This window comes from Canis lupus, chromosome 3 (assembly GCF_011100685.1).
Source record: "Canis lupus familiaris isolate Mischka breed German Shepherd chromosome 3, alternate assembly UU_Cfam_GSD_1.0, whole genome shotgun sequence".
In the NCBI taxonomy this organism is placed as follows: domain Eukaryota; kingdom Metazoa; phylum Chordata; class Mammalia; order Carnivora; family Canidae; genus Canis; species Canis lupus.
Window position 1 is genome coordinate 40,906,126 of NC_049224.1, and position 25,972 is coordinate 40,932,097.

Below are 25,972 nucleotides of genomic sequence, written 5' to 3' on the forward strand. Positions count from 1 at the left end.
AAGACAGGGATGTCCACTCTCACCACTGCTATTCAACATAGTATTGGAAGTCCTAGCCTCAGCAATCAGACAACAAAAAGACATTAAAGGCATTCAAATTGGCAAAGAAGAAGTCAAACTCTCCCTCTTCGCTGATGACATGATACTCTACATAGAAAACCCAAAAACCTCCACCCCAAGATTGCTAGAATTCATAAAGCAGTTTGGTAGCGTGACAGGATACAAAACCAATGCCCAGAAATCAGTGGCATTTCTATACACTAACAATGAGACTGAAGAAAGAGAAATTAAGGAGTCAATCCCATTTACAATTGCACCCAAAAGCATAAGATACCTAGGAATAAACCTAGCCAAAGAGGTAAAGGATCTATACCCTAAAAATTACAGAACACTTCTGAAAGAAATTGAGGAAGACATGAAGAGATGGAAAAATATTCCATGCTCATGGATTGGCAGAATTAATATTTTGAAAATGTCAATGTTACCCAAGGCAATTTACACGTTTAATGCAATCCCTATCAAAATACCATGGACTCTCTTCAGAGAGAACAAATTATTTTAAGATTTGTGTGGAATCAGAAAAGACCCCGAATAGCCAGGGGAATTTTAAAAAAGAAAACCATATCTGGGGGCATCACAATGCCAGATTTCAGGTTGTACTACAAAGCTGTGGTCATCAAGACAGTGTGGTACTGGCACAAAAACAGACACATAGATCAATGGAACAGAATAGAGAACCCAGAAGTGGACCCTGAACTTTATGGTCAACTAATATTCGATAAAGGAGGAAAGACTATCCATTGGAAGAAAGACAGTCTCTTCAATAAATGGTGCTGGGAAAATTGGACATCCACATGCAGAAGAATGACACTAGACCACTCTCTTGCACCATACACAAAGATAAACTCAAAATGGATGAAAGATCTAAATGTGAGATAAGATTCCATCAAAATCCTAGAGAACACAGGCAACACCCTTTTTGAACTCAGCCACAGTAACTTCTTGCAAGATATATCCACGAAGGCAAAAGAAACAAAAGCAAAAATGAACTATTGGGACTTCATCAAGATAAGAAGCTTTTGCACAGCAAAGGATACAGTCAACAAAACTAAAAGACAACCTACAGAATGGGAGAAGATATTTGCAAATGACATATCAGATAAAGGGCTAGTTTCCAAGATCTATTAAAAAACTTCTAAACTCAACACCAAAGAAACAAACAATCCAATCATGAAATGGGCAAAAGACATGAAGAGAAATCTCACAGAGGAAGACATAGACATGGCCAACATGCACATGAGAAAATGCTCCGCATCACTTGCCATCAGGGAAATACAAATCAAAACCGCAATGAGATACCACCTCACGCCAGTGAGAATGGGGAAAATTAACAAGGCAGGAAACCACAAATGTTGGAGAGGATGCGGAGAAAAGGGAACCCTATTACACTGTTGGTGGGAATGTGAACTGGTGCAGCCACTCTGGAAAACTGTGTGGAGGTTCCTCAAAGAGTTAAAAATAGACCTGCCCTACGACCCAGCAATTGCACTGTTGGTGATTTACCCCAAAGATACAGATGCAATGAAACGCTGGGACACCTGCACCCCGATGTTTATAGCAGCAATATCCACAATAGCCAAACTGTGGAAGGAGCCTCGGTGTCCATCGAAAGATGAATGGATAAAGAAGATGTGGTCTATGTATACAATGGAATATTCCTCAGCCATTAGAAACGACAAATACCCACCATTTGCTTCAACGTGGATGGAACTGGAGGGTATTATGCTGAGTGAAGTAAGTCAGTCGGAGAAGGACAAACATTATATGTTCTCATTCATTTGGGGAATATAAATAATAGTGAAAGGGAATATAAGGGAAGGGAGAAGAAACGTGTGGAAATATCAGAAAGGGAGACAGAACATAAAGACTCCTAACTCTGGGAAACGAACTAGGGGTGGTGGAAGGGGAGGAGGGCGGGGGGTGGGGGTGAATGGGTGACGGGCACTGAGGGGGGCACTTGACGGGATGAGCACTGGGTGTTATTCTGTATGTTGGTAAATTGAACACCAATAAAAAATAAAGTTATTAAATAAATAAAATAAAATAAATATGTTTGAAAAAAAATAAAGAAAGAAATAGCCTTCCATTTGGGCAAGACTACATACACTGAGGTGTTCAAGCAGTTTAATATGTTTTAGATTCCAAGCTAAGTGGAGCTGAACATAAAAATCCCACAAGTGCTATTTTGCCTACAGTGGCAGACATCTTGGCAGGTCAACTGCAAGTACAGGTGAGGATGGGGAAGAGCCACCATCCTTACATGTTGCTGGTGGGAATACAAAGCAGCCACTCTGGAGTGCAGCTTGTCAGTTTCTTAAAGCTAAATGTATCTTTACGGTATGAGACCCAACCATTCCACCCCTGTGTATTTGCCCTTGAGAAATAAAAAATTATGGTAACAGAAAACCTGTATGTGAATATTTATAGCAATCCTGTTCATGATTGTAATTGTGAAAAACGGAAGACAATGGGAATGCTCTCCAAAGGGTGAATACATCCATAGAGTGAGCTACTACTCAGTAATAAAGAGGACAAGTCTATTGGTTTCCGCAGTAACTTGGAGGACTCTTAAAGGCACTGTGTTGCATGAAAGAAGGCAGTCTCCGAAGCTGACACACTGTATGACCCCATTTATATGACCTTCTTGAAAACACAAAATAAAATAGCAGATGAGGGTTTGCCAAGTTCTAGGCATGGGGGAAAGAGTAGAACTCTAAAGGAAGAGCAAGGAGTTTTGTTTTTGTTTTTGTCTTTGAGATGATGGAATATCATCCATCCATATATCCTGGATGGATCCCAACTATGGTGGTGGTTACACAGACCTCTGCATGTATTATAGTTCATAGAACACCAAAAAAGAGTTTTACTACATGTTCATGTAAAAAATAAAATTAAATACTCATAAAAAAAAACTGGAAGATAATACACAAAATCCCAATATAATTTGTGTAGACTGGTGGTATTCTGGGCGATGCTATTTCTTTTTCTTATTTTTTCTATTTTGTGTGAATACATTATTTTTTATAAGTAGAATAATATAGTTACAAGCAAACCAATCCAGGAACTCCAAGATCATGGTAGTATATGAAGTTTGGGAAGGGCAACAGATACACCCTTCATACTGCAGTATTATCTGAAGGCACTGTGCATTCTGGGTAATCAAGGCAGCTCAAATGATGTCCATGAGTTTGTTCATGAAATCAATAAAGCACGCAGTTCACTTTGGAAAGTGGAAGTAATAATAGAATTTTTGCTTCCTTACTTTTATTGGCAAATTTACTTTTGTGAAATTCCCCATTTGCTGCCCACTACACAAGGTTGTGTCATAAGGGCAATTATAACCCCGTGTAAACATGCATTATTCTATTTGTTCTACTAGCCCCGAGGGTTGTGTATGCTCTTCTGTTTGCAAAGTGGAAACTCGGGTACAGAGACTGGAGTGTAGGCAGCATGACAATAAAAATTCCATTTGCTTTAACTTTTCTCCCCAGAGACTGTATTTTTTTGTGGCTGGCCAATAATGATATAAAAGGTAAAATTATCATATTGTTTTCCCTTGAGAATTTCCTGGGCATGATTAGAAATGAAATAAATGTAATATGTCTTGGGAGAAAAAGTATTTGTTTTCCCACTGAAAATTCATGAGTACCTGGTAATGAAATACTCTCCAATGTTTGTTTTTTTGTAGGATTTTATATTGCACCCTGATTCTGCCTCTGCACTATCTTGAGCCTTTCTTTTCATACATCTTCCTCAACCTCCAGCTCTTGGTCCTGCAAGTCCTTCACCTCTATTGGTGCTACTTTATCCTGAAGATGCTCCGAAGATGTATATTCATGAAGGTAAGTGCTGGCCGAGTCTTACTGCTCTTCACAAGTGGATTTCATTGCCAGATTGAAGGTGATGCCCAGACAATGGAATGCTCTAGTTAATTTGGAGTTAACCAGAATTCCTTTTTTTCCCCTTGATTTGATCATGATTGATAAAAATGTATCCAAAATATAGCTGTGTTTTCTTTAGGTAGGTCTCTAAGGTACTTTTAAGAAATTGCTTTTATTAGAAGACAAGTAATTTTTATACAACTTTTATCCAAAAATTGATTGTTGCTTTTTAAAGAATGTCCTAATGACTCTAAATCTACTCTGGTTTGGGACAAGCTTTACAGTAATGGTCTCATAGTATACAGAGCCTTCTGTTTACCTTCACTGAGCACCCAATTTGCCCTAAATGCTCTCCCCCTGAGCCTTCTACTATCGGAAATGTTGTCCATCATTTGGCTATGCTTTTTTTCCCCCTGAAAACTGCTTCTTCTCTAAATAATAACAAATTGATAATACTTTTTAGACAATAGAAGTTTTTTTGTAGGTTTGTTTTGAATTCAGCTCTGGGTTTTACTTCCAGAAGAAGTAAAGGGGAAGGCTTTAGAAATAAGACACAATCACCGCCTTTGGGCAAATAACCCAGCATCTTGGGGGTGGGCGGCAGCAGGAATATTCACCTAATAGCAACTACCTATGTTGTGCTAAAGAGACATCCTGTAAACTTGCTGTGGAAGGCAGAAACCAGGTGACTCAAGGGTGGGCCAGGGAACATTATACAATGGATGGAATTTGATTTGAGACTTTCAGATAAAAAATAAAATCACAGATCCTTCTTTGTCAGAAAATCATACTTGTAGGAGAGTTTTAATTAAGGATCTTTCAAGGTGGAAGTTACAGTGGGCTCATTTTCAAGTGCTACTATCCCTGTCTGACACCACACTCTTCATCAGGGGGAATGACTTATATTTAACAGGTATGCTGGTAATTTATCTGATAAGTTCATGTTCTGATCAACTGTCGGGTTAATTCATTTTCATCCTGTAAGTAAATGTGTCTCAAAGACTGTTCAAGAGGGACTCCTGGGTGGGTCAGTGGTTGAGTGTTTGCCTTTGACTCAGGTTGTGGTCTGGAGGTCCGAGGGTCGAATCCCACATCGGGTTCCCCGTGGGGAGCCTGCTTCTCCCTCTGCTTGTGTCTCTTCCTCTTTCTGTGTCTCTTGTGAATAAATAAATAGAATCATAAAATAAAAGAAAGACTGTTTAAGAGTTGACAAGTGAAATGGACAGCGATAACGACCTCTGGGTTTTCTACTGTCTCCTAGCTTCTAGAGATAGAAGTATAGATAGTAGGCTACATCTGGATTAACCTCAAATCAAATTCTGAAATTAGTTTTTGTTTGTTTTACTAAATGACTGACTCAAGCTTGTTTTCTTGGGAACAAACTCTCTCCCTTAAAGTTGGAGTGCTAAGAAAAAAAAACCAACTTTCATCAAATGGTTCTAGTTTATTAAGGTTCTAAATAGTTTTCTGTGACCTCTGCATAAGTTACTTTACCTCTGAGTGACTCATAAAGTTGAAGTGACCAAGATAAAGTGAAAAAGTTGAGCAGTGAGACCATTTGCACAGCCAGGGCTTGGAGGGAAGAAAGGGCCCTGAACTGAGCCTGTTTCACCTGTGCGTCAAGCCTTCCTGGAGCGCCCATCCCTAGGCAGAAACCGTTCCCTTAATCACTGGTTAGTGACAATAATTACAGGCTGGAAGGGAGCCAGGCCAGACAAAACTTAGAGACCAGAAGATATACTCTTGTTTGGTTTCATCATGATGTTCATATTTCTGATCTCTAATGGGTTGTACTAGGCCTGATTAAAAACCCAGTGGGTTGGGGAGCTGTGGACAGGAATTCCCGATTTCTCATGCTGTGCTTTGGAAAAGCTGTTTCCAATTGCAATTTGACAGCAGTAGTGGAGGCCCCCAGAGCTCTAATCCCTGCAGTTCGTATGACTTCAGCTGGCTTGCATGTGCACTCTGTTTTCCATAGCAGTGGCAAAACTGGCTGTGAAATCAGCTTACTCCTCCAAAGCCGTAAAGCTGCCTTTTAAAGAATGCTATTTGAAGGCACAGTTGCATTGCAAAGGGGAGGAGACAGATAAAGGCAGGAGTGGACATTCTTAGAGGAACAACTAACAAGTGAATTTTCAACTATATTTAATAACTACTTAGCATTTAATAGATATACCTCAATTGTTACAAAGGGGACTAATTCTTGGATATTTATTTATTAATTTTTTAAAGATTTTGTTTATTCATGAGAGAGAGAGAGAGAGAGGCAGAGACACAGGCAGAGGGAGAAGCAGGCTCCCTGCAGGGAACCTGACGTGGGGACTCCATCCTGGGTCTCCAGGATCATACCCTAGGATGAAGGCAGCGCTAAACCGGAGCCACTTGGGCTGCCCAATTCTTGGATATTTAAAAAATGGAATTGCAGAAGCTCTTCAAATGTCTTTTAAATCTTATAAAAGAGATTGGGAATTTGCTTAAGTTCCTTATGCCTGGTAGGCCCAAAACTACTTAAGTAGTTTTGAATATGCAAATGAATACATAATTCCAGGAAACAAATCACACTGGGGTAGAAAGTTACAAAGTTGTTTATTAATCTTTTTTCTGGTCTCCTTGGATTTGCATGGTAGACTGGAAAGACAAAAGTGAAGGGCACCTGGGTAGCTTAGTGGTTGAGTGTCTACCTTTGGCTCAGGGAGTGATCCCCGGGTCCTGGGATCCAATCCCGCATCGAGCTCCCCACAGGGAGCCTACTTCTCCCTCTGCCTGTGTCTCTGCCTCTCTCTCTCTGTGTCTCTCATGAATAAATAAAATATTTTTTAAAAAGACAAAAGTAATTATGCATCTTAAAAATAGCGATTTTTGAAATATCCACACCTTATTTTCCCTAAACAATGGAGGCACTGCATGCATATGGCCTTCTACCACTTGCTTCTGCTGTCTAATACCTTCACATAACCACATCACTGTAATTTCAGGACTCTGACATATACAGACCATGGTTAGTAGGCATGGTGCTGCTGGAGAACAAGACTTGGCACTGAAACTGAGCTGGTTCCTATAAAAATAGGGGTTTTTTGAGGAACTACCAGCCCACACATCACATCAGGAAGTATGACAGGCCCATATAGTGGTCTTGTCATTCTCTTTGCAAACATGAGAAGTGCTTTTAGAAGAAATTAGAAGGAGGGTGGCATGCTCTCATTCAATATTACTCAAGAGAATTTGATCATCCCTACACTTTTATTTTCTTCTTTCTAAATATCACACTGGGTGCCGGCCAACTCAAGCATGTCTCTTTGACATCTTAGGCTGGTACACAGCCAAGACACAGAGGGCGGAACTGAGCGTGCAGCTATTATGGCGAGGATAGAGCAACTAGCCCCTGGCAACCTGCCCCAGCCATCTGCTCCCAATAGGCAGTGTCTCTTAAGTTCATAGGTGACACTTTACATATGCTGAACTCTTTTAGTTAAAGCAAGGGCCCTTCTCATAAATAGGAGAAATCTGAGGCCTCGACCAAACTTGCACAGTAAGTTTGTGGCAAAGCCAAGACTAGAACGTGAGTCTCTTTACTGCTAATACTTTGCCTTTCTAATTACTGTGGATTTGAAATAACCAGAAAATTAATTGAAATAGCTGGCACAGAGTAAGAAAAAGTACATAAACAACCTGAATAATCAAGAAAATGGAATAAAACACAGCATAAATCCTAAAACTTGTTTCCGAGCTTTCTAAAAACGTAAGAAAACATTTTGTAATTTTTTTGTGTGTGTGTGTTTCAAATCACTTCCTAGTAAAGCAAGTCAGGAATAGCTGAGTACGGGCTTTCCTGTTTGCTGGCTGTGTGATCTGAGGCGCATATTAGTTCCATTTATTGCCTCAGTTTCTCCACTTGTGAAATGGGGATGATGATCTTAACACCTGCCTTCTAGGATAAAGCCCTCAGAACAGTGCCTGGCACATAGCAAGCACATAGCAAGCACATGAGAAGGTTAGCTGCCATTACCATTATTCCTATTGATTCAGGTTCTTTGTGGCAAGTCACAGAGAGGCTGTGACTTCCCAGTGGCCTGGCAATTGATCAAGCCCTCCCTCCCTTCTGCTTTGATATGCTGCAGCTGAGTCAGGTGTCAGTCAAAGGGCACCCTTGACCATTTGCTAAGTTGTCTTCAGGCAGTTGACTTTTTGTGACTCATGCTGACGATCCGTTTTGACACGATCTCTCAGATATCTGTGTGTTAGGGAAAAAATACAAAATCTGTAACATCCAGCAAATCTCCACCTCTCTTGTCAGTAGTTAATAGTGGATTTAAAAACTGCCCTTTGCTAAACAGGAGATAAAGATATCACAAAGGCTGGTGGTTAAAATAGAGTATTACAAAAATGCTATTGGTTTAGGGCACCTGGATGGCTCAGTCGGTTAAGCATATGACCTTGGTTTCAGCTTCAGGTCTGATCTCAGGGTCTTGAGATGGAGCTCTATGCAGGGCTTGCACTCAGCAGGGAGTCTGATTGTCTCTCTCCCTCCCCTTCCGCTCCTCCCCCTCACTCACTTACACACGTTTGCTCTCACTTTCTCTCTCTCTAAAATAAATAAATAAAATCTTTTAAAAAATGCTATCAGTTTATATTTCCATATTTATGAATGTTTATGTAGGTTAATTGCTTTAACAATCTATTGAAGAAAGGACAGTGGAGTTTATAAACTTGTAGAAAGTAACTGTGCAAAGTTGCTTGGCTTAAAGAATTTCAGGTTTGACTATTCTTCTATATTGTACATTTAGCTGTGCCACAGAACAGACTTTCAGAACTAGGAGAGACCACTAAATATCCACCAGGACAGCATGCTCCCGCCAAGGCCTTCCTACCACAGTGTACCACTCACTTGTACAGAAAACTGTGCTATTTTTCTAGGGGAAGAGAGGCCGGGTGAGAAAAGAAGTTACATGACTTACTCAAGGTCATACAGAGTCATGCACACAAAGCCCAAGGCTTCACAGCCTACGTTGCTAATGCTCTGCTCATCTGCCTCCCTAGTAGCTCTGTGTTTGTGAACATATGTCCTTCAAACATGAGTGATACGTATTTAATGTGTGTTTATATGTGTTTCTGTGTGTGTGCCTTTAGCCTGATGTAGGCTCAGCTTTCATGAACATCATCTTTTTGTTCCCTGTTCAGTGAATTTTAATAAATGTATAAACCATGCAGCCATTACTCTATTAAAATGTAGAACAGGACTGCCTGGATGGCTCAGTTGGTTAAGCGCCTGCCTTTGGCTCAGATCATAAACTTACTTACGGTCCTGGGATCAAGCCCCATGTTGGGCTCCCTGTTCAGCAGGGAATCTGTTTGTCCCTCTCCTGCTGCCCCGCTGCCCCTCTCCCCTTCATGCTCTCTTCCTTTCTCAAATAAATCAATAAAGTCTTAAAATAAATAAAACATAGAACATTTCCATGACCCTATACAATTCTTTGTGCCACTTCTGATCATCCCCCATTCCCACATGGGCAATCACTGTTCTTATTACTTATTACTTATTATTATTATCCCCATAGATTAATTTCAACTTTCTTTTTTTTTTTTATATTTCTTCATTTATTTTAGTGAGAGAGTGAGAGCAGGCAGGGGGTGCAGTTGGAGGAGCAGAGGGAGAGGGAAAGAGTATTAAGTAGACTCCACGCTGAGCAGGGAGCCCAACATGGGGTTCGATCTCACGGCCCTGAGAGCACAGCCGGAGCCAAATGCTTAACTGACTGTGCCCAGGCACACCTCGACTTTCTTAAACCTTATATACCTGGGATCACACAGTATGTGTTCTTTCACTATAAACTTCATAACCTTATCATGACTTTGCCCAGTTACCTTTGTCACCGTTACCTTACCAGTCATTCATGAATTCCAGCTCTTCGGTGAAAGCACTCTAGAAAATCTCCCTAGGGCTATCCCCATTAGGGGATTCTGTGCCTTGAAACAGTCATATATCTGAGTTTTTATAAACGTGAAGGTATGAGGCTATTTCAAGAAGTCAAAGTAGAACCAGCAACCATCTGCATGGCTCTGAGATAATAACAGAAGGAAAATGTATCGTCAGCAAAAGGCCTGTGAGCAAACTGGCCTCTTTCCAGCTGCCAGCCTCCAGCAGAATTCCTGTTACTTTGCCCTGGACCAGGCAACAGACCCCCAGGCAACAGACCTCCAGGCACAACCAGGGCTCTTAGATAAATGAGCGGGAGAAGACCCAACCCCACACTCACATCATGAGATGGAATTAACTCAGAATGGAAAGAGGGGTTCACCTGCCCAATGGGGAAGTGGAAGAAGCTCAATGGGGACAGAAGAGCTTCCTCCGGTTGTGTGAATCCAGACCCGAACCCATGCTGTGAGCTTTTTATTTTATTTTATTTTATTTTATTTTATTTATTTATTTATTTATTTATTTATTTATTTATTTATTTATTTTTTTGCTGTGAGCTTTTTAGTGAATATCTGTTTCTCTACAACAGGATAGTATAGCATTATCCAGGCTTTTTTTTTTTTTTTTTTTTTTTTTTTGACATATGAGGTTGTTCAGTAGGCTTTCCCAAGCTATTTGGAAATTCTTCTAGTATTTTGTTCCAAATTGTGTCTTCTTTCTATTAAGATGGTTACTGAGGTTGCCTGTGCCCAGGTGCTGTGACACCTCTTCTTGCTGCTGATGAAAAAGAGCATGACTTTTCACCTCTTCATTCCAGGCACTTGGGCCTCTGAAAAAAAATAATAATATTTGTGTTTTTAAATAAGTCAAACAAGGTTTTATTTCAGTTCTCTTCAATCCATCCTCTGTTCCTTTGGAACCAGGCATAGGCAGGGGCTGAATGCCAGCAGCCGAGGGAGGACTGTTATCTCTAGCTTTCAGCTGCTGGGTGTCTGTTCAAAAGTGGCAAATCTCACTTCCCTGCAATTGCCTGTGAATTTTTAATTATCTGAATGATTTTCTATACTTACTTTATCATGTATTAGCTCCTTTTATGGATACTTCTAAATTTCTTGTCTTATGTGTTTCCTAACACTGGTTTTGAAAATACTAGTTCATTGGAGGTATCAGACTAAGTCAGGTCTTTTGATGGGCAGGAAGGCAGCTGAAGCTGTTGTGAAAGGAAGGGATTTTTTTCAAAGGAGAGTTGTCGAATAAAGGCATCTTTGAGGATAGCAGTGAGCACTCAAATCCTGTCCTTTTTTTCCGCGGTCTCAAGTGTTCACCCTGATGTTGCCTTGAGCCACTGGTTATATCTTGCTGAAGTTGAAAAGGAGGTGAGGGTTGGGCGAAGATCCAAGTAAAAAGAGGTAAAAGATCTCTCATACTGACATCTCTCGTACTTGATTTTTAAAATCATTGCACAAAAACCTTGGGGGTGCCTGGGTGGTTCAGTCGAAGCCTTAGACTCTTGATTTCAGCTCAGATCATGATCTCAGGGTAGTGAGATCGAGCCCCACATCGGGCTCCTCGCTGGGAGTGAAGCTTGCTTTTTTTTTTTAAATAGATTTTATTTATTTATTCATGAGAGACACACAGAGAGAGAGGCAGAGACACAGGCAGAGGGAGAAGCAGGCTCCACTCAGGGAGCCCGATGTGGGACTCAATCCCTGGTCCCCAGGATCACACCCTGGGCTGTAAGCAGCACTAAACCACTGCGCCACTGGGGCCGCCCTGAAGCTTGCTTAAGATTGTCTCTCTCCCCTTCCCTCTGCCCCTCTCCCCCTCACATGCACATGCTCTCTCTCTCTCAAGTAAATAAATAAATAAATAAACAAACAAACAAACAAACAAATAAATATCATTTCACAAAAATAGAATTGAATTTTATATGTTCCTGAAAGGAACAGATATTCTCCATTTTATTAGTAGTGAAACAGATGCATGCACAGGCACATTAACCCATGTGCACAGCACACACAGGTGTCTCTCTTTTTTAAAGATTTTATTCATTTACTCTGTGAGAGACACACAAAGAGAGGCAGAGACACAGGCAGAGGGAGAAGCAGGCTCCCCACAAGGAGCCTGATGTGGGACTCGATCCCAGGACCCCGGGATAATGCCCTGAGCCAAAGGCAGATGCTCAACCACTGAGCCGCCCAGGCATCCCACCCCTTATCAATTGTGAGTGTGTGTGCATGCACACAAGAGGATTTCAGGGGTACCCTAGAGGTCCACATTTGTGAGGGGGTGAAGGAAGCTGGGGCAGAGGGAGAAGTGAAACTGTGGTGCATTTATAACAAAGTCCTCAGCCAGCCCAACAGAGCCCTAGAGCTGGGTGGCCCTTCAGGGGTTTCCAGCTGTGGCAAAGGGGCTGGACCTCTGTACCCTGACATGAGCGTGTCACCGGATGCAGCTGCCCTCTGGGAAGGGGATGTAACTCTGAGTGAGGCAGCTCCCTTCAACCAAGGATAGGACCAGAGAAGGCCACCCAGGGCTGGGGGATCTGAGCCGTAGTCCTGAAGGGCCTCCCATCTCTGCCTGCCTGATCCGGGACCTGACACCTGTCCCCACAAGGAGTCTGCGTGTCCCTGTGTAGGGAGCAGACCAGGCAACAGAGGGCACAGACTCCAAGTGCTTAGCCATGAGGCCTTGGGGAAATCATTTATTTATTCTTTACCCTTGGTTTTCTCATTGGGGTCAATAGCTGCCCTACTCCCTTACAGGGTTGGGGGAAGGATAACATGCTAATATGAACAGGATGGTTCTCTAACCATCGAACTAAATATTCCGCAATATTCCGCAGTCTCCCTAGTTGGTCTCTGTTCCAGTTATTTTCTGCTCCCCCCTCACGCCCAAGACACGGTTTCTCTTATGCCACAAGTTTTGAGCTGTAGGAAATGGGTCACTGAGCCACAGCACTGCCAGGAGGCACTGAAACAGGTTGCTGAGGTGTCTGGGGGAGAAGTCGGCCACCTTCTGGTTCCTGGAGAGGGCAGGTGAGGAGGCTGCTGTAGCCTGAGCCCCCAGCCTCTACTCTGGCCCCAGGGGTTCCAGGTCAGGCCGGGCCTTCCAGAGAGGTTTCAGAAAGTCACTGGGGGCCAGACACTGGAGGTGACACATCTGGAACGCTGGGTACCTCCCCTGCTTGCTCTGAGTCACCCGTGGAGAAGGTGGCTCCCCTGGCTCCCAGTGTCTCCAGGTGGCCCCAGCCCACAGACCTACCTTCCTTCCCCACGGGTGAGCTGCATGTATTCTGGAGGCATCTATGCCACCAGCAGGCCTGGCTCTGTCTCAGGGTCCTCCGGCAGCAGCACTGGTGACCTTTGGAGCCAAGTGACTGCTATGGGAGCTGTCCTGTGTGCTGCAGAAGTGTGGCAGCGTCCCTGGCTCTCCCCAATCCCAGAGGCTAGTAGCCATCCCGTCCCTCGTGGTGACAACTGGAAACATATGGAGATGTTCCCTGGGGAAAAGCAGGGCCCCCGGGTTGAGACTCACCACCTATCACTACCTACCTCCATTTCCCTCTCTGTAGAGATAATTTGTGTCTTTTTGTGTCCAGCACAGACACAGAATTGCTTATAGGTGTTTTGCAAAAGCTTCATTTTGTTGCAAGATTTATTTACTCCTGTCCTTTGTGCTATTGTTGCGCATTTTAATAAAATATGATAATATATATCATAAATTTAGATATAAAAATATACATCTGTATACAAATATTAATTATATGTATTCTAAAAGCCATATATAATTGCTATTTTATTTTGCTTTAAACATTCAATTATTTTCTAAAGCGATAAAACATGTTGGTGTTTTATATATTTCCCTTTATTTTTATCATTTCTTGCTCTCTATATCCCTCTGTGTAAATATTATTTGGCTGGTATCTCTTGCTCTCTCTCTTTTCTTTTCCCTTCACAAAGACCCTCATTTCTTTTAGTGCAGGTATGCTGGTGATTAATTCTCTCAGGGTTTCTTTTTTTTTTTTTTTTTTCCTTTTTTTCTCCTTTACTTAATAAATATATTTTTACTGGGTTTAGGATGATTAGGGGGGGGGGTTTGTTTGTTTTTCTGTTTTTTTTGTTTGTTTTTCTCCCTGCTCCATTTTCTTCTGGCTTTCTGGCGAGATGTCTGTTTTATCTATGTTACTCTAAATGAATATGTTTTTGTATTTTGGCCCCTTTAAAATTGTTCTCGTTAGCACTGGTTTTCAGCAATTTGACCATGATGTATCTTGATAAGATTTTTTTTTATGTCCATTCTGCTTAGAGTTTGTTGAGCTTCTTGAGCCTGTAGGTTTCTAGATAAGATAAAATTCAGATTTCAACAAATTTTTCATAATTTCTTCTCTCATTCCTTTTCTGTCTTCTTCTTCTGAGACCTCAATTACCATTTCGTTGGACCACAAGTCAATGATATTTTACTCATTTTCAGTCTTTTTATTTCCCTTCTGTGCTTCATTTTTTAAAATATTTATTTATTTATTTGAGAGAGTGAGTGCATGCATGAGCAGGGGAAGGACCAGGGGAGAGGGATAGAATCTCCAGCAGACTCCCCACTGAGGACAGAGCCCAACACAGGGCTCAATCTCCGGACCCTGAGATCACCACCTGAGATGAAGTCAACAGTCAAACATAACCGACTGAGCCACCCAGGCATCCCCTTTCTATGCTTCATTTTGATTAATTACTATTGTTATGTCTTCACAATCTTTGATTTTTTTCTTTTGTGATGTCTGATCAGAATTAATCCCATCTAGTTAGTGTGTTTTTTAAAATTTCAGATATTGTATTTTTTATCTCTATAAATTGCATATTAGTCTTTTCTTGGTATCTTCCTTTTTTCTTAGTATGTTTGTGTTTTTCTCTACGTCCTTGAATATATGGAGGATATTTATAATAGCTATTTTAACATCTTTGTTTGCTAATCCCATCATCTCTCATAATCTTGGGTCTATTTCTCTCTTCATTGAATTTTGTCTTGGCTATATGCCATATTTTCCAACTTCTTTGCAAATCTGGTAATTTTTTATTAGATGCCAGATATTTTGAATTTTATATTGTTGCATGCTGAATTTTGTTGTAGTCCTTTTAGATAGTGGTTTTTGTTTGTTGTTGTTGTGAATAGTGTTTTTTTTTAATGTGGTACAACTAGTGTATTTTATTTTTGTACACAATCAAGGTGCTTGCAATGAGTTTGATCCTTTCAAAGGCTTGTTTTCAAGCTTTGTTAGGGTGAGCCCGGAATAGCCTTTGGTCAATGGCAATTAAGTGAAGTCCTTCTTAGCATTCTCCCTGATGTCCGTATACTCAGAGCTCCTGTCACTCCGGCTGGTGAGAAGACAGCAAGCTGCCAACACAGTATGAGCTCCTGGGGTTGTTTTGCCAACTTTTTCTGGTGATTCCTTCCCTGGCCTTTGGTAGTTTCCTGACACACATGCCCGGGTTAGGACTCAGTCAAAGACTGAAGGGAATTCCATGAAGATCTCTGGAGCTCTCTTTCTGCATGTCTCCCTTCTCTCCAGCGTTCTGTCCCACGAATACCAGCTTCATTTTGGTGAACTCCAACTTCTGTTCCCTCAACTCAGTGGTACCACTGGGCTCTGTGTGGGTTCTTCACTGGGGTTCAGTTTAGAAATGGTGAGATGGTTTGCTAGGACAGTTGCAGGGCTCCCCTCCTTCATTTTCCTTTTCTCAGGAATCACGATCCTGAGATTGAACAGTGTCTAAAAACTATTGTTTGGTTGGGTTTATATATATATACATATTTTATCCCACTTCCTAGTTCTTTAACATGCTAGGATAATCTAATCCCTGTTTTTCCATCCTGGCCAGAAGCAGTTGTCACTGCCAGAAGCAGTATTTTATTTTCTAAGTAGCAATAGTTTATATACTTCCTGAGAGAGCCGGTTTAATTTTCACACAAGTATAACTGTTAGATTTTTCTTTCTTTTTTCCTGATCTTTCCCTCTAGGTCAATGCTACCCAATAAAAATATAATGTGAGCCACATATATAATTTTAGGTTATCTAGTAATGTCACTTAAAAACTTGTAAGAAATGGGTGATTAATTTTAGTAATATATTTAACACAATAGAAGCAAAATATTATCATTTCAATTTTGCCTATTTTGCCCGATATGTATTTTAATCAGGGGAGGATTATAATCCTATTTAAGGTTAATATGATGATTCAGCAATCAGTACAAAACATTATTAATGAGATTCATTCATTCCTTTTTTTTCATGCTAAGTCTTTGAAATCCAGTGTGGATTTTACACTTACAGCACATCTCAGTTTGGACTGACTACATTTCAAATGCTAAATGCCACATGTGGTGAGTAGCTACCACATTGCATGTTGTAGCTCCTGATGCTAGAATAGCAAGTGTACTTCTCTTCCCCCACATGTGGGTCGGGTGGTAGGATCTGTTCTCACATGGGATCTGTTCTCATGGAGTTCCTGATGTTGTACTCAATTGTAACATGCTGGCTCTTCCCACTACCCTTCCTTTTCCACTCAAGAAAGGCTTCCAGTTTTTGAGCAAGGGAGGATGATAGCCAACCTATTGTCTTATTTCTCTTCTGCAACATCCTTACTTTTCTTCTTTCCCTTCATTGCTTATATCAAAGTACCACATCTTTAAATACCTGACTCTTCCCAAAAAATGCAGCTTCCTGTCTGGCACACTTTGGGGCCTCTTTTCTTTAGCAAAGGCTAAAAACTACCAGGTCCCAACCTGTGCATTTATGTTTTCCTTCTCTCTTTATGGAGGTGATTTTGTCTGTGCTTCTTCTAAGTCAACACACTCACCCTGCTTGTTTTTCCAACATTGCCTTCTTTGCTTTCCCAGTCACAAGATAGAGGGCTGTGGAGCTCATTAGAATCTGTATATATATTTTCTTCTTCTTATAGATAATCTGAACAGTGATCTCTGTTCCTCAGGAAAATTGAGGGCGTTTGATTCTGTGTTTGTTTTTAGAGACTGAAGGAAGAATGTGGATTCAGGCTACCATTTTTCTTCAAACCCAGAAGTCTTCAAGTAAATCATTTGCAAACTTAAGGGTTTAAAATATTTTTAATAGTAGATTTCTTTGTGGCACCTGGGTGGCTCAGTCCATTAGGCATCTGCCTTTGGCTTGGGTCATGATATCAGGGTGCTAGGATAGAGCCCTACATTGGGCTCCCTTGCCAGTGGGGAGCCTGCTTCTCGCTCTCCCTCTGACACTCCCCTCCCAGCTCATGCTCTCTCTCTCCCTCTGCTGTCTCTGTCTCTGTCTCTCTGTCTCTCAAATAAATAAATAAAATATTTTTAAAAATAATAGACTTCTTCCTAATTCTCGTAAGTAATCCTGTCTCACTATGGAAGCTGCATACAACAGTACAGCACCACATGGTAGCCCTTAGATACCAACTGTATGCCCTGCCACCACCCCCATGGCTCTGTGGGCTAAACATCTCCAACTCTTTCAACCATACCTTGTCCTAAGGTATACTGTTGAGTCTTTTCACCTACCTCTTTCATTTCATTTTACCCAGATTTTCCTTTAAATAAGCAGTAGTTTCTAGATATGGTCTAATACAAAAGCAGGTCTGATGTCTCTTTTTGTGAAAACTCTACTTCTGTTGACTCAGCCTAGTTTTGTTTTGAGTGGCTGGTAGTCACATTATACTCTTAACTCATACTGAGCTTAAAATTGATAACAAAAAAAAATTGATAACAACTTTTAGGTCTTTTTCACATGATCCAAGACACATTTCCTCCATTTGGGGATGGTGGTGATTTGTGTTGGAAGTTACATTCCTTCCTGTTAAACTTCACTTAATCAACCAATCATTTGAACCTTTTGCTTTACCAATGGGAAATCATGACATTTGCTGAAAGATGCATAAACATTCTTGGGGACCTTTTGTCTAAACGGAATTCAGAAGTATTCTATATAAGCCAGCTCATGAAAAAAGTCATTATTATTTTGCCTGACATACATTTTCATCAGGTAAGGATTGTGATCACATGTAAAGCAAATATAGAATGAGTTATACTCTCACACCAACCAGAGGATCTCCCAGGATTCCCACTTTTTATTTAAAATCAACTGGTTACACATTAGCTATGTTGATTACACCTGACTAGAATGGCCTGTGGAGCCTTAAAGAAAGATACTCATGGCCAGGTCCTAACTCAGATCAGTTAATCAGAATTTATGGAGACAGGACCCAGACATTGGAATTTTTGATAGGGCACTTCCCCTGAAGTGTGTCATTCCGATCTGCCTTTCAGCTTGAGACCCACTAGAAATAGAGAAGACCATGTGTTTGTGTGTGTGTGTGTGTGTGTGTGTGTGTGTGTGTTCTCCACTACTGGACCAGCGTCCATGGATGGCTCTCCATTTCTTGGGTTTGCTTTCTAAAAAGCAGAAGTAGCTGCATTCTTTCCCACATGTGTGGAGTTTGTAGACCTGACCTCAACTAATACTCCCATCTTGCAAATTTTAACAAGAACAATAGATTTTCATGTGACATAGGTGTTAATGCTATAAAGTCCTTACAAAAGAAAATTCAGACTGTTGAAATAAACACTTAGAGATCATTTCCTTTGTAGAAAACCAGAATTCTTTAAATAGTACATTTCTCTGGAGATGTAAAGGCATGACTCATTTTATAGTATGATTTACTAATTATTTTTAAACAACCATCTGTTATAGGAAGTGAGACATGCTGCTAATTTTCTATTGCCTTTCTGGACTAAAAGGACTCATGACATATAGATATTAAAGAAATAAAAAATAGTTGAAATCATGGAATTTTAAAACTGGAAAGATCCTTAGGCAACCCTTTGCTTCAACTTCTTTTTATAGAGAGAAGCAATCTAGGGAGGGGCTGTAGCCTAAGAAACAGCTTGCTAACCACAGTGGTCCCAGACAGTCAGCCCAGGCATCACCTAGAGCTGGTTAGAAATGCAGCAGCTCAGGTCCCACCAGAGACCTTCTGAATGAGAGTCTGTATTTTCATCAAGAACTCTAAGTGATTTATATGCATATTAAAGTTTGAGAAGCACTGGTCTAGAAAATTCAGAGCCAGGTGACTAAAGGGAAATGTCCATATGTAGCCAAGTTTGATAGAATTCAATTTAAATTTAATGTAACCTCTTTGATAAAAGGAAAAACTCAATTGTTTTTTTCTGTGACCTTGTCAGCTTGGATAATAAGAACTAATATATAAAAAAAAGAACTAATATAACAAAAAGGAATGTATGTTGGTAGTAGTTCAGAAAATTGAACTCTCTGAATGCACTTCTTTTTCTTTTCATACAGTGAAAGCTAAAAGTTTGCTTTCAAAACAGCATAAAATGCTTATTATATTGTCCTTTGTTTCATTGCCAACTGTGGATTTAGATGTGGAGCCATTCAGAAAGCAGTGGGACATTATGAGTCATTCATGACCTCCTGGGCTTTTGACATTAATGTAGAACCACAGAATCCCAAGCACAGAATTTCCTTAAGGCATTTCAAAAACACAGCTCTATAATTTTTTTGAAACCGTAACTGCTTATGTCTTCCCCAGAGGTGTACGGAAGTGCTGTGGCAGGGATTATTCCTTTATTTGAAATGAGCATTTTATCTTATTAGCATTACTATGCTTTTTCTTCATTGTCAACATTTGTTTTGTTTGGTAATCCTTGCAATCAGTTTTTAGGAATACAGACCAGGGCCAGATATATTGGCCCTCATTAACAGGGAAATCATGATTAATTGATAAAGATTTACATATTCTGGAATCTTAAAACATAAGAAAAAAAGTACACAAAAAAATAAAGCCCAAAGTGTAGATATTAGGGTTTGACCTTAAGTTTATTGTTAGCACTCCCTGCCTTTTTGGTGGAGATGAAAGTAGTTAAGTCATGTATGAATTGAGTGGTGCTGATTGTGTTACACACAGTACAATGCAGGCCGATAGCTGTGGTTGGCAGGATGTTCTCTGAAATACACAGCACAGAGAGGGGTTCTGATACTGTATCATATGAGGATCAGTGGAAGGAAATGGGAATATTTAGCTTGAAGAGTATTTAACTGTCTTTAAATGTTCAGAAAACTGACCAATGTTTGAAGGAAGTACACAGACTCCTCTTGAACAATTATATAATTACTGGAGATGTACAGACAGGAATGTGCCTGTCTTTTGCTTAGGTTATCAAGAAAGGTATATATATATATATATCAGCATCAAAAGAAACTAGATCAGAGGAGCTTAAATGTCCCTTCCAAACCTGGAGGGCTTAAGGCATTGTTCTTTCTTATGTACTACCAATGCTCCCCTCTCCAATCCATGCCACTGGCACTTCTCCCCTGTGCTATGACCACAGCCTCCAGAGGCTCCACCTCTGGCCACTCTGAATTCCCTCCCACCACTTACACACAGCAATAGCAGATGCTGTTATATATACACACCAGCTCCTCCATGAGAAGAGATGTTTTCTGAGTATAGAAACCTTGTCTGTTTTGGACACTGATATGCTCCCCATATCTCAAACAGTGTTGCACTAGTTTCTGGTTGGACTTTAAGGTAAAACAGAACTCCCTTGACCTGTGAAATCACTAATCTGGTCCATGCTAACTCCCTGACTTCATCTTAGGACATGCTGTATCTTTCTTACTACGCTTCACCTGCATTGGCCTTTCTGATCCCTAAGCATGCCAAGACTTTCCCCCATCTCAGGCCCTTTGCACCTACTGTTTCTTCTTCTTGATACTGTTTCTTCTTGAAATGTTCTTTATTCTACTCTTCCCTCACCACCCCTTCAGGTTACAACCTTTGAGTTCCATTTCCTTAGCACGGCTTTCTAATGTCACCCCATCTAAGTGAGATCCCCAATTTACACATCACAGTATTCTCTATTTCATAACATTTATAAATGTGTAGTTATATATTTATTGTTATGTGTTTGAGCTCTTAGGGTTTGGCTCTCACAGTAGACTATAAGCTATCTGAAGATAAACACTATTATGTCCCTCATGATTTTGCACAATGCATGGGGACTCAAGAAATATTTTTTTGAACCAGTGGTTCTCCAGTGGGGTGATTTTGCCCTCCAGGGACATTTGGCAATCTCCAGAGATGCTTCTGATGTCACAATTGCATCTAGTGGATAGAGACTAAGGATATGTACTGTTAACCCTCCTAAGTAAGTAGAACAGTCCCCACACAAAAATTGCCTGGTCCACCATGTCAAGAGTGCCCAGGCTGAGGCTCCTGGAATGGATGAATGAACTTCTTTCTCTTTTGGTTGATTCCACTTTGTGGCTGGTGTTGCTCTCAAATTATTACTTGCTTTCTCACCTGCCAGTGTCATTCTATACAGAGGGAAGTTGGGTTATGTAGGAAGAGCCAAACACACCATTTCTTGAGAAGCCAAGCTCTGCATAATTAGCTGGGTAGCATTTCTTCAGATGTAAATATTGGCAGCTTAAAATTACTCAAGTGATGATTGCAAGTGGTTGCCAGCCATTTCCTTTTGAAATCAGGCAACTGCATTTGAAAAGTTCTGATGAATTGAGAATGAGATTGTGGCTTGTTGTTCAGTTGAAACTGGGAGAAGACAATGTTTAGAACACTACGACTTTCCAATTCCTTTGTGGTCATGTACAGAGCACAGTGGATGAGGGAGGGTTGACTGTGCCAAACAGTCATTCTTGGTTTGTTCTCATTCACTTAGTGACCCTTTTTCTTTCATCATTTCTTCACCTCTAAACCTCATTGAGTGTTGGGTCTAAGCAACAGAACCATTCATGTCCTGGAGGCAGCTAATTCTCACCTCCTACCCTTCACACACACCTTCCTCTCCCCTAGAATCAGAGAATCCAAGTTTGAGCCACACAACTTCCCATCTCTAGCTCAAGGCACCACACTGAGGAGGAAATCTTCCCAGGTTGCTAGATATTGAAACATTTCTTTCAGCTCCTTTCAGCCCTTCCACACCTTCTTCCCCTCAGGGCATAGAGATACCGATGCTAGGACAGCACGCTGGGGAAAACCGATGCAACTGTCCAAAGAAGGAGGAGCCTAGGGCTCTGGTAGCTGCTCCAAGAGTTGAAGGAATCAATGTCTCTGCATATTTTCATCTTTCCCTGGCATGCCAGTTGGGAAACTCCAGGGTAGGGTAGCTGCCACTGTACACTAGCTGCCCAGCAAGGGGCCATGATAATGTTCTGTATTCCCTTTTGGATGTGGGCTGATGAACTGAGGTTGTCTAAGAACAAATCATATTTTGTCTCCCACTAGAAAAGCGCAGGGGAGAACTTTTTGTGCATTTTCCTTATTCAGAAATCTCGCCAACAATGGCATTGTGGTTCTTCTGAGCCAAGAAGATGGCACTGTCCCACAAGAACTATGAAGAGTCCTGCTACAGAGCACTCCAGGTCAGCAAGGAGCTCTGGGGACCCACACCTGTGCGCTGTGTCTCAGGAGGTGAGCCTGTGCAGCATAGCCTGGCTGACTTCTGTGTTTCAGTGCTCTGAGGTCATAGGTGGTGGCTGGCCCGTGGGCCAAGCCAGCGCACAATCTAGATCCTGGCCACAGAGATTTGATGCAGTTTGGAAGTTGTTGCAGACAAAAGCAGAAGTCTGTATCAAGGAGCCCCACTGAGTGTGTTGGGCTGGGAAGCAAGGTCTCCCATACAGGGCAGAGCTGAGGATTATCTCGAGGTTTTCACCTGGAGTAGCTCAATGAATGGAAGTGCCATTTGCTGAAATATTGAAGACTGGAGAAAAGTGGTGAAGAGGAGACTAGCATTTGATGGGACAGTTAGGCAGCTGAGAGGAGATTGTCTAGTTATTATCATTTGAAGTCAGGGAGAGGTCCACACTGGAGTATAAATTTGGGAGTCATGGGGCACCTGGATGGCTCAATTGGTTGAGCATCCAACTCTTGGTTTCAGCTCAGGTCATGACTTCAGGGTCGTAAGATCAAGCCCTGCATCAGGTTCCTTGCTCAGCATACAGTCTGCCTGGGATTCTTTCTCTCCTTCTCTCTGCCCTTCCCCCAGTTCTTTCTTTCTTCTTTCTTTCTTTCTTTCTTTCTTTCTTTCTTTCTTTCTTCTTTCTTTCTTTCTTTCTTTCTTTCTTTCTCTCTCTCTCTCTCTTTCTCTCTCTGTCTCATAAGTAAATCTAAAAAAAATGTGGGAGTCACTTTCATTTAGGTGGGATTTAATGTTGTGGAGGTAGATTCATTCATTCATTGTCTCATCAAATAGACAAAAGTGCCTACCGTGCGCTAGATGAAATCACCTAAGAGAAACGAGGAAGAAAGCTAGTATATCTCGGCACATCCCACCCCAACCCATTCCCCTCTCTCCCTCTCTCTATCTGCCAAGAGAACCACAGAAGCTACATCCTTCCACTCATGCTTTTATATACTTATTATGCTTGGGTTTAACCACAAACATTAGAGTATTGCTTTATTTTTAAACTTTACATGAATACTATGATCTAGTGTATATAATTGTGTGACTTGTTTTCTTCATTCATAACATTCACACCCGTGTGTGTAACTTTGTAGACCAATTCATTTAACTCCTGTATAGTATTCCGCCAATCAGATATTCCACACTCTGTGTTTATCCTCCCATTTTCAGGAAATTCTACCATAAGCATTCTTATATCTGTCTCCTTGGGAACATATGTGAGAGTTTCTCGATAGGATTCCCAAGTTAAGTTTACTGGATACTGCCAAATGATTCTTCGAGCCAAGTGTATGAAAGTTCCTCTTTCCCCACATCCTCACTAACTTTTGGTTTTATCAGACTTTTCAATATTTACATATTGAAATATTTCATATTCAAATATTTTTGAATATTTACAAAATTCAATATTTGATGAATGTGAGATTTTATCTCATGTTAGTTTGCGCTTTCCTGGTTACTGAGATTGAGCATTTTGTATAGTTTATTAGTCAGTAATGTTGCCTCCTCTGTGAATTGCCTCTTCATATCCTTGCCTGCTTTTCTGTGACATTGGACTTTTCCCCTTCTTACTGGAGTATATGAGTTCTTTGTTGAATGCTAATATTGAAACAAACTTTAACATTTCAACTTTAATATACGTTTTCTGGGCTATATACTTTTTTTTGAGAGAGAGAGAGAGAAAGTGGGGGGGGGGGGAATGAGTGGGAAAGGCCGAGGGAGAGGGAGAGAGAGAATCTTAAGTAGACTCCAGGTCCAGTGAGGAGCCTGACGGGGCTTGATCTCACAACCCTGAGATCATGACCTGAGCTAAAATCAAGAGTTGTACCTTTAACAGACTAAACCACGCAGGTGCCCCTAGGCTATATATTTAATCCTCTGCCTTGCCTTGGTTATTTCTTAAGCATTGCTTACCTAAATCCTAGTGGTTTCTTTTTTTTTTTTTTCAAAATCATTTTGCATCTTTGCCTTGTTAGTGTTGTTAATAACATTTCCAAGCATGTAGTATTTAAAGCCATTTCCAAAGGACACAATATGTGGCAATTTGGAGAATGCACTAATTTTAATGGTTTTAATCCCCAAAGCAAATTACATTTATGAAATCCAATCATTTTCTACATCCATCACAATTTGATGATTACCACAGAGTCTGGTACATTTTAATTAATTTTTAGGTAATACAGAGAATATGAAAGAAAACTGCATTTTTATCAAGAGCATGCAGGGTGATCTGAGCTATGCTGCCACTAAGCTCTGTGAATCAGCTGGATGGGACACAGTCCTATAGCTTTTATTTCACCTGCAAAATGAACATGTTTAACAAGAAACTCTCTGGAATCCACCTAGCTCTGAAATTGGCTTTTTCTCTTAGAAGCTCAATTTTAAAAACCTGTAAGCCTTAGCAAAATGAATCCATTTCTTAAGGAAATTAGGTAGATTGATAGCAGATTGATAAAATGAAAAAAAACCATCAGTGGAAAACAGAATATACAGTTGATACTTATGCAATATGGGTTTGAGCAGTGCAGTTTTGTAAGTGTATTTTATCTTGCTTATAATTTTCTTAATATTTCTTTTCTCAAGCTTACTTTATTGTAAGAATACGGTATATAATACATATAACAAATAAAATACATGTTAGTCAAATGTCCATGTTACTGATAATGTTTCCAGTCAATAGGCTATTAGTAGTTAAATTTTTGGTGAGTCAAAAGTTATATGTGGATTTTTAACTGTGCAGGGGTCAGCGCCCCTAAGCCCCATGTTGTTCAAGGATCATCTGTATTCTAGTTTACACTGGTGAATTGGGGCAGTTTCAAAAAGCACCTTTTGAGTCTGGCTCTGAAATTCAAAAGGAAACTTTCTGCGTATACAGCCCAGTCACAAAAATTGGAAATCGTGAATAAGCCAATCTTAGGTCATGTTTTCAGCACCTTGGATCCAACTCCACAGAGCCTAAAAGACTAGGTACTCCTTTGACTCATACTCAGGATTATAGGAGCAGGGGCTGTGGTCTTGGTCCTGGTCTTCTGTGTCCAAGAATTTGACACCAACCAAAGCCAATTGTCATGTGATATTATAGGTTCAAGCATTTTTTTATGAGTTCCCCAAAAGAAAAGGAGAACTAGCAGAAGCTGGAAGTGTGTGCATTGCTTTCGCAGTATTCCAGGTCTTGGAGGCTTGAGTCTTTGAATGTGGGTCAGTTCAGCTGTATGCCTTCTCTCCTAGAACCTGCCCTTCAAAGGGGTGTTTTGACTTCAGCATAACTTTAATTAAAGAAGGCTGTTTTGATCCCCATTTCAAGGTTTCCTATTTCTCCCCATGTAGGGGAGGCTTTCTGATTGCCACAGTAACTGTGATTCCAACCGATCCTCTGAACACATATCTTCTCTGCCCTCTTGGAGTGCCAGACAGATAACATTTGCCAATATTGATGCTTTTAGTGATGTGGTGGCTCCAAAGCCCCGTTACAACTTGTGACGAGGTCTCTCCTACCTGAATAACTTGTTCTTCATTCTTTTCACCAAAGGTTGTTGCCAGGTGAGAAGGGGCCTCTTAAAAGACTTTGCAAAAACATTATATTCATCCACTGCAATTGTGGAATGAATAATATCACGAATAA

At 40.8% G+C, this 25,972-nt stretch overlaps 1 protein-coding gene across 11 annotated transcripts in view; it reads left to right on the forward strand.

Annotated features, from left to right (window-relative positions):
- Positions 1–25,972, forward strand: part of CERS3 (ceramide synthase 3) — a 123,231-nt gene that overhangs the window by 86,447 nt on the left and 10,812 nt on the right. For 10 of the 11 annotated variants that reach the window (XM_038532664.1, XM_038532665.1, XM_038532663.1 and 7 more), the window contains one exon: positions 3,749–3,902. In XM_038532664.1, the coding sequence (XP_038388592.1) occupies positions 3,749–3,902 (154 nt within the window). Of the gene's footprint in view, positions 1–3,748; positions 3,903–16,146; positions 16,231–25,972 lie in introns of those variants that run through there. The other variant, XM_038532672.1, reaches the window with a different exon arrangement.